Here is a 9,698-nt window from a genome sequence, read left to right as displayed (position 1 = left end):
GATTGTGTTCAGGCCCGGTGACTGTGGAGGCCAGGTCTCCACTTTTTGTTAAGTACAGAACTCCACATGTGTTCATTTATAGTTTTGATGCCTTCAGTGAGAATCTACCAACGTAAATGGTCATGAAAATAAAGAAAACACATTGAATGAGAAGGTGTGTCCAGACTTTTGGCCTGTACTGTACGTAACTGTGTGTAAATACTACACCGAAGCTCTCCACTGAACAGCCATCGTCTGTCTCCTCCACTCATGAAACATTTTGCTGCATTTACAACTCCTTTATCTGTACTTGCAGGAATTTTGCCAAATACACCAAGCTGTCATATTTTTACTATTATTTTGAAGTTCAGGAAAGTGATATGGACAACCTTTTAAAGGTCCTCTAATCATCTCAGTAAAGACCTTCAAGGAAATTAATTCCAAGGTCCTCTTAATCCCCCCCTAAATTCAAATAAGGTTTGTTGCTGTATGTAAGATATAAATCTGTGTTTTAGAACTAGAAGCATGACCCTGAATGGTCATTCTGTATTGGTGACCAAGTCAGACCTTTTATCTCCTTGTGTATACGTCAGAGGAACACAATCCTGTCACCTGACTCATGAGGTCATATTTTTGTTAGCCAGTCACATGCCTAGTCCGAATGACATTTCGTCGTTCGTTTCACGTGGCAAAGCGCTGGCACCATGATACGTATTTTAAAAAGTCGTACAACAGAACCAAGTTTCATAAATGAATTTATGAAAGAGCGCTACACGTTTGTGTATGTTACTATATATATAATAAAGCAATATATTAATGCATTGTAATCTGTGGCGTTATACAACAGCTGAGCAAGAACCCCGTGACCTTTCAGTGTAACCTATGACCTTTCTAAAGGGAGAGACAACTGTACTTGGGAATGCAGTGTATTCTCTTTTTGGACCTCATGAAGCTACTGCTTGACCCTGTCAGTTGGCGACATTAGAAACAACACCGCAGCCAGTAGGCAGGCCTGACAGTGAATTTACAGATTCTTTTTTATATTATTATTGCGGCCGTGCCTGAGACCACCCTGCAAGCGTTATTAGCTCATTATCTGAGGTGGACGTCGTGAGGGGTTGGGTTTCGCTGGCTGGGCCAGCGGGTACACGCATGACCCCCGTGTGGGGCCCCGGTTTTAGGAAACCGGTGTCGGGTTCACACCCACTTTCTCAATCTGTACTTCACATTCAGAGTATGACGAGGGAGGGGGAACAGGAAAAGATGGTGGTGTGAGATGGAGGTGTGTCACGCAGGGGCGGAACAGTTTGCGGAGAGATTTTTCCATTGCGTTTTTGGCAAGCTGCGGCTCAGCGCACCACCCCAGCACCCCATCCTGCTGTGGTTTTCGGCAGGAACTGTCCAAGTGACCCCCCACCACCCCTGCGTCCTCACTATGGTACGGTCCACAACAGAGGAGCACCTGTTGCCTGGAGGATTCATCTTTTTTCCTCCGGTATGGAATAGGAGGTGAAAGGGGGGGTTGGTGGCGTTATACCGGCTGGATGTGTGACCTCTTTGGCATGTGTTCTAAAATAGCGAGGGATTTATGAGCAGTGAAGGGACGGACAATAACTACAAGCGTCCAGATAAGCCCCCCACATGGTCTGAAAGTGTGGAGTCACCGCTTCATAGGCGGTGACAACCCTGTGCTGCACCAGTTCTTTTATTAGTTTCAGATTTTACAGGATTGTAGATATTTAGATTTAGTCAAATAGCCCACTGTGTATTTAAAAAAAGAAAAACGTTTCAGTATGAACAGACACACTCCTCCCTCCTTCCGCCAATGGGAGATAAGGTCAAGACAAATTCGCCCGCAGGACGACCTCTCTCTGGCAGGAGCTCGGACGGGACGCCAGGCTCCTGCCCCCAACCCCCCCACGTCGTTCCCACGGGGGGGGCGGGCACCACAGAGCGCTGCGCTCAGAGCGCACGCACGTTTGGAACGGACACTGTTTTTACGCGCCGCGCCTCGGACCCGTGGCTCGCTTATTCTCGCCTCCACAGCGGAAATTCTGGTTTGGGGTTGTTTTTTTTTTTGTTTGTTTTTTGGGGGTGAAGGGGGTGAGACACGAACACCCCCCGGAAGGACAGATCGCGGAATCGGTGGCGAAGCCATGCCGGCTGGATTTCAGCAGCTGGGAGGGGAGGTAAAGTGCGCCTTTCCTTCACCTGCCTGCTCACCTGTCCCGCCTTCACTTGCTGCCCACTGCAGTGAGAATGCATGCTGCTCTGGATGTGCCACACGTGTGCTCTGTTACATTGGGACAATAAAAATGTATATTTTTAAAAGAATCATTATGCTTTTGAGAGCATCTTGTTTCTGGAGTCGGACAGATGAACTCTTATCTGTCGGAAGAAGTGACCTTGGAGAGGAAGGGGAGGCGAGCAGGGCGCCCTTGTTTCATTAACAAGTTAACGACAAATTAAACACAAGGGTCCTAATTCAATAACTTATCATTTCAAGAAACGAATGCATTTCAACTACAAGTGATTAAGCAATCAGCGATACACATATAAGTGGTTCAGTTATTTTGAAGATGTCTTATATGCTCATTCACGTAACCTTTCTTACAAAATCATTCACATTGATTTTGGGTAATAATTGTAAAGCTTCTTTTTTTTCCTCCCCTTAGTGTGTCAGGGGAACAAATGTGCTTCCATGTTAAGTCATTTCCACCCAGTTTCTGTCTCTTTTTCTGATTACAAAACATTGCATGATGCCCCTACAAGGTCAGAAGCCGCCGAGTGCATTTTGCATTTACTTGCATGCAACGTTGCTTTAAGGGACTTAAGTTAAAATTTAGCTCACAGTTTTGGTGCTACCCATTAATTATATTTATGCTTTGCTTTGCCCAGAGAGGTGCTGTTGGGAGAAGGAGACATTTCTCATATTATAAACCGTGTATGGTTGCACCATCGTAGTCATATTTAGGCTTTAAAAGTCTTGGTCATATTGTAAAAAATGTCGACTGCATCCTCCAACACTCCAATTACATAAGCCGTCTATAATCGCTAGACCGTTTGACAGACAGACATATCACCAATCGGAAATTGCGCACAGGCCTATAACACAGTTGTCATGTCATTTTAACATTCGTACTGTGTGTGTGTGGCTTTTCAGAGGGTGACTGGGACCCTCGTTCTCTCTGTCCTCACTGCCGTTCTCGGCTCCCTTCAGTTTGGCTACAACATCGGCGTCATCAACGCCCCGCAACAGGTAAATGCAAAACTACGGGCCCAATTGTCTGTGGGGGGGGGGAAACAAGTTTTATATTACGGTAGCAGCACGTGACTTTCAGTGCACAAGTTATATTTCCGGTCAAATAAAATGATGTTTACAGGCTGTGGTTTGATACCGACTAGAATTTATAATCGCTGATCGTCTGAATTTGCACGTTCTGGAGCGGAAATGCACGGCCGAGTTTTCCATAGACCGGGCCCTCATAACCGTTGTCTTATTGTCTCATCTTCTAAAGGTCACCTAAAGGCTCAGAACAGTCGCCAGCCATGCTTTACACCTTCAACACAGCCAAAAGTAATATTAGTATGATACAGGAGGGTCTGGCAGGGACGTTTAATGCTTCGCCTGTTTTCCTGCCGGTATCCAGTGCAGGAGAAGCGCAGAGATACGTGAGATAAGACGCACTGTTGACAAAACACTTAAGGAGCCAGTGTCCCGAGATGTGTCCTGAGAAGGAACAGATATAAGCATTATTATAACCGTACAGAAAATTCCGCATCAAATTTTTAGGATTTATAGGAGAAAGTTGAATCTGGTGGAGAAAAAAAAAAAAAAAAAAAAAAAAGCAGCTCAGGTGTCCGTCACAGCCGAGGACTGCAGCTGCCCTGGCGTCACGGGAGAAAAGGGCTATTTCAGGAGACGCTTGGGAAGCTGAGCTCTGGATTCCCACAGCGACACACAAAACATTGGGACAGTGGGACAATGTGCACGTCTAGGATACGTTGAGCTTTTAGCAAGAAGTCCTCTCATTCCATCCCACCAGCTCCTGACATGCAGGTTCTCGATAACTGAATGCCAACGAACATAAAGGGGTCGACAGGAGGCACTTTTCTTCCAGTTAACAGCTGGTGAGGTTCCTCGAGACCCAAACTAATGAGATTTGTCATTCATTTTGTCGGCAACAAAATCTGTTTTACCCTCCCATTCAAAAGTTTGTCCTCGTTTTTGATAGAAAGTCATTTTGAATGAAATTGATAAATTCCGTCCAAACGAATGTAGAGGGGCACGTTATCAGCAACAATACGTAACGTGGTGTTCTAATACACTAGTTGTGTGTCTGGCGCATCAGTGTGATGACGTCATCATTTCTTTCTTGTAAATGGAACGTGTTGAATTTGAATCCATCACCATCCGCCCCCTCTCCCTTTCTCTCAGATTATAGAACAGGAGTACAACGCTACATGGATGCACCGCTACTCCGAACCCATTCCTCACAGCGCCCTCACCACGCTCTGGTCCCTCTCGGTGGCCATCTTCTCCATCGGCGGCATGCTCTCCTCCTTCTGCATGGGCATCATCTCAGAGTGGCTGGGCAGGTACGGGAACTGCACACCAGTCGCTGGGTGTGTCTCAATTTAGAGACGGACTCCTTTGGCAGAGGCATTTGACGCTGTCCCATTTTAGAGGATCCTTCAAATGCAGTCAGTGTGTGACCTTCTTCCAGGCTGAGAAGGACTAGTCCCATCCATCCTACGCAATCCTGTAAGCGGCCCCGTAATCAGAAGGTTGCCGGTTCGAGTCCCGGTCCGCCAAGGTGCCACTGAGGTGCCACTGAGCAAAGCACCGTCCCCCCACACGCCTGTCATGGCTGCCCACTGCTCACCAAGGGTGATGGTTAAAAGCAGAGGACACATGTCGTTGTGTCACCGTGTGCTGTGCTACAGTGTTTCACAATGACAATCACTTCACTTTCACTAATTGCAGAAGCGTTTTCAGTGTTGGCCACAGGAAACGCTTTTAAAATGCACACTTCACCAGAATAAGATAAAAAAGAGAATTTGGTTAATAATCTCCTTAGGATAAGCACAGAACGTGACACAATGAAATGTGGGCAGCCATGACAGGCGCCCGGGGAGCAGTGTGTGGGGACGGTGCTTTGCTCAGTGGCACCTGAGTGGCACCTTGGCGTATCGGGATTCGAACCGGCAACCTTCTGATTACGAGGCCGCTTCCTTTACCGTTAGGCCACCACTGGCCCTAAAGTCCAACAAGCATTGCCGAAACCCGGGATGATTCCATGGAGGCTGCAGTGTCCTCTGAATGTTCTGGCCACCAAATTGAGACATGTACCCAGTATTAAACGAACTGCCTGGAGAACTAAAAACAAGGCCTGGATTTGGGTTCGAGGGTCAGATTTGAAGAAACTCGCAGCAGCCTGCTAAGCGAACTAGCATATCCTGCAAAGTGTGCTCTGGCTTCGTTGGCTGATGCAGGCACATGCTGGCTTTCACTCTACAGAAGCAGAAGCTCCTCTCTACCTAACTTGCAACTCACAATAAATGAATAAATATGAATAGATTATTATTATTGATGGTCCATGTCATAAGCACAGATTATTCGGTATTTAGTGCATATCTGGAGCGCAAATGTTCTCCTTCTTTGGAGGTTTTAACCAGATAACTACCTCTAAAGCCCTAGTAGTTGATCTGGGATGGAGCGTTTCGTCAGATATTAGATCCTTCAGACTGCATCTGATCTCTGAGGTACAGACCAGCTGTAGAATGAAAGCAGTTCCTTTGCTGTGGCACATTTCGCAACCCCCTTTCCCAGTGTAACTCAAACCTGGCAGCCGAGTGACTGAAGGGTCAGACAGACAGACAGACAGACAGACAGACAGACAGACAGACAGACAGACAGACAGACAGACAGACAGACAGACAGACAGACAGACAGACAGACAGACAGACAGATAGATAGATAGATGGTTTCCATATTTTTAACAATAGAGCTCCGTTGCCCTGACATCTAATACGTCTTCAGCACCCTTGTTGAGCAACAGGTTGGAAATGCTGAGTAGCTGCCTCACAGTTGTGTTCACGCCGTTGTGTTTTTGCAGGAGGAAAGCAATGCTCATCAACAATCTCCTTGCATTCATTGGCGCAGGCCTGATGGCCATGTCCAAGCTCTGCCAGTCATTTGAAATGATGATTCTGGGCAGATTCACCATCGGTGCATACTGTGGTGAGTTTGCATTCTCTCTTTGGGCTTTGGGTTTAGAAAGTGGGTGACTTGCTTCAAACATTTACGTTTTGCCTCTTGATCTCTCCTACTTGAATAGGCTTGGCATCAGGGTTGGTGCCCATGTATGTTGGGGAGATAGCCCCCACTAGCTTGCGAGGAGCACTGGGCACGCTGCACCAGCTCGCCATAGTCACAGGGATACTGATTGCTCAGGTACAGTTCTGAGTTAGTTCTTCACACAGATGAACTTTCATTTTATGTGTGTGCATATGTGTGTGTGTGTGTGTGTGCGCGCAGATCTTAGGGCTGGAGTCTCTACTGGGTGATAAGGATCTGTGGCCTGTGCTGATGGGTTTGACAGTCGTGCCCACCGTCCTGCAGATGGCACTGTTGCCCTTTTGTCCCGAGAGCCCACGCTTCCTCTTCATAGTGCGCTGCCAGGAGCATCACGCCAAGAGTGGTGAGATGTGCAACAAGCCCAGATCCTCAACAGAGAATCTACATTTACAATGTCCACATAGCAGAAGTTACTGATTCAGAAAAACAATAAGAGCATTTTAATCAAAATCACTGTTGAAACATTTGACATTGACAAAAAGAATTCTTCCTCTGAGGTCTCCGAAGGTTAACGGGCCGGATGGAAGTGAGCGATGAGCTGGCAGAGATGAAGGAAGAGAAGCGGCGGATGGATATGGAGCGGAAGGTGTCCATACCGGAGCTGTTCCGATCGCCGCTGTACCGCCAGCCCATCGTCATCGCCATCCTCCTCCAGCTGTCACAGCAGCTGTCTGGGGTCAACGCTGTAAGTGCAGAGGTCACGGGGAGACGCACTTGGGGTCATAGGAGTTTCAGAAGTTGAAGAGTGGAGGACAAATTCTGCAATAATGGCCTTGGGTTTTCATGTGAGACCAGCAAATATAACAGAATAAGATGAAAATTGCATTTGTTGTTGGTCTGGTTGGATATAGACAGACACTAAATATGGATTTTTGCAATCACTAATCCTTTTTGGTTCCACGCAAAAATCTCAGCACCTTTTTATAGAATTCTGCTCTGTACATCACATTGATTCCAGGTCGAATTTGACTATTGTATACATGTCATATGCAGCCATCTTTTATAATAAGTAGTACAGGACCCAGGTTTTATTGAACTGAATTGCACATGCAACCTGGCTATTTTAAGAAGTTTAGTGGTATTTTTGTGTACATGCTTAATGATTTATATTTTATCATAGGCCCTATCTCTGAAAACGGAAGCCTAAATTTCAAAATGATTTTTTTTTTAAAGATGTATATTTAGACTAAAAATCTTGTTTTTTTTTTTTTTGTGCTGATCCCATTCAGATATTCTACTACTCCACCAGCATTTTCCAGAAGGCTGGTGTTGAGAAGCCCATCTACGCCACCATAGGAGCTGGAGTGGTGAACTGTGCGTTCACCGTAGTGTCTGTAAGAGCCCTGAAAACCCTATTACTTTTTAACGTGTTTTATCTGGGAGCAAACATGATAAGGGAACATTGCTGTCGTCCCCTTGTCCAGATACTACAGATAATTCTGCCCCCCAGCAGGGCAACGTTTGTTCAGCAGGTCACTGTGTCTGCCAGGTTGTTTTTGAGTGAATAACGGAAGCACTGAGGAGTGGATTAGTGATTATGAGATCATTTAAACCGGTTACTGCGCCATGCTTGAGGTGTATGGTTCCGAAAGTGAATAATCATTCTACCAAAGACATTTTCCAGTTAGCTACGAACTAATTGTTGGGTTGCAAAAACTGATTGGGTCCATTTTTTTTCCTTTTCATTTTTGTCCAATCATCAGCTGTTCTTGGTGGAGAGGATGGGCCGCAGGACCCTGCACATGCTGGGACTGTGTGGAATGTGTATCTGTGCTGTTGTCATGACGATGGCCCTCGCCCTATTGGTCAGTCCTACCAAAATTTTTGAGGACAACGTCCAGCCTTTCTCAGAATTCCTTTATGGGAACACACACCATTCCCTTTACATCTCACTTTCCCATTTCCTCTTCCCCGTTGCCAGGACAGTGTGCCATCGATGAGCTACGTCAGCATGCTGGCCATCTTCGGCTTCGTGGCCTTCTTTGAGGTGGGCCCCGGGCCCATCCCATGGTTTTTTGTAGCTGAGCTCTTCTCTCAAGGGCCCCGGCCAGCTGCCATGGCGATAGCAGGTTTCTCCAATTGGACGGCCAATTTTGTGATTGGCATGTTCTTCCCATACATTGCCGTAAGTTAACCGAAGAAGGCATCATTTCTACATGCAAAATAACTAACACAAACTATGGCACTTTTAGAAGTGATTTTTTTTTTATTTTTTTTTTTTACCCGTGATTACCGTGGCCAATGGACATTTGCAATTTTTACCAAAATATTACCTATGATCAGTTAAAGAAGGATTCAGAGTACAGAAACTTCCGAAAAGTTCTTCTTTACTATTGCAGCATTCCTTACTATTTATATAAATATATATTACATTAGCGAGAAACACCATTGCAGAAACCTATTATTCATTTAGTGAAGCGTTCTGAGCGTTATCTCCCATCTTTTCTTCCTCAGCATCTCAGCGGTCCATACGTTTTCCTCATCTTCGCTGCCCTCCTCCTCTTCTTCCTCATTTTCACCTTCTTCAGAGTTCCGGAGACACGGGGCAAGACCTTCGACCAGATCGCAGCTTCCTTCCACTTGCCTGCCAGGACAAACATGGATCTAGACATGGACATGGACCTTGGGAAGCCCAGCACTGAGCTGGATTATCTTGGAGGGGACGATGGCATAAATTAAGGCCGGGAAGCACATGAAGCCCACAGGGTTCCTTCTATCGGTCCTGGGTTCCGGAAGGAGATATGTTTTTTTATTTTATTAAGAAAAATGGACCCAAGGCGCTAGCCAAGTGTTAAAGAAGTGTTTATGGGTACAGCGAGGGATGCGTCTGCGATCGTGTGTTTTTCTGTTGAGTGCCTGAGAAAGACTGGAGATTTATTCCTGCACTTTATCTTCAGAGGCCTTCAGACAGGTTGGATGATGCCAGTTTCTTATCGTAGGGACTGTACTACTGACTGAACAGAATGCTGTGGAAACGTTCGATTGTGTGTTTTGTTAACCTTGTCCGTAACAGTGGATTGTTGCCCTCTGGGTAAAACTCAGGTCCAACCCTGGATCAAAGTTTTGTGAATTTCAACATATGCAAAAGAAAAAAAAACTTCAAAACCCAAACTTTTGTAAATTTTAATCAGTCATGTAAAATGTAATGTCCTCTCTCAAGGACGTTCGTTGTACTTGCATGTTAAATACTACATTGGACATGGTGCAGAAGATCCACTGCATTCTAAGCAGTCCAATGTGGATGGCATTCCTTTAAAGCCAGAGTGCAGGACTTAAGATAGTGTACGATTTACGAGTGCGAGCCTGTACTGCTCGGCCAAAGGAATCGGATACCACACCTAGTTAAGAACACACGCAT

At 45.8% G+C, this 9,698-nt stretch overlaps 1 protein-coding gene across 1 annotated transcript; it reads left to right on the top strand.

Moving 5' to 3' along the window:
• Positions 1 to 1,889: 1,889 nt before the first annotated feature.
• Positions 1,890 to 9,019, top strand: LOC114792764 (solute carrier family 2, facilitated glucose transporter member 4-like). Its single transcript, XM_028984196.1, has 11 exons — positions 1,890 to 2,168; positions 3,143 to 3,238; positions 4,418 to 4,578; positions 6,099 to 6,223; positions 6,321 to 6,436; positions 6,521 to 6,683; positions 6,838 to 7,025; positions 7,570 to 7,674; positions 8,044 to 8,145; positions 8,262 to 8,465; positions 8,795 to 9,019. The coding sequence occupies exons 1-11, from the start codon at positions 2,136 to 2,138 to the stop codon at positions 9,017 to 9,019; spliced, it is 1,518 nt and encodes a 505-aa protein (XP_028840029.1). The 5' UTR covers positions 1,890 to 2,135.
• The last annotated feature ends 679 nt before the right edge of the window (positions 9,020 to 9,698 follow it).

This window comes from Denticeps clupeoides, chromosome 1 (genome assembly GCF_900700375.1).
Source record: "Denticeps clupeoides chromosome 1, fDenClu1.1, whole genome shotgun sequence".
Classification (NCBI taxonomy): Eukaryota; Metazoa; Chordata; class Actinopteri; order Clupeiformes; family Denticipitidae; genus Denticeps; species Denticeps clupeoides.
This window is presented reverse-complemented; position numbering and strand designations above follow the sequence as displayed.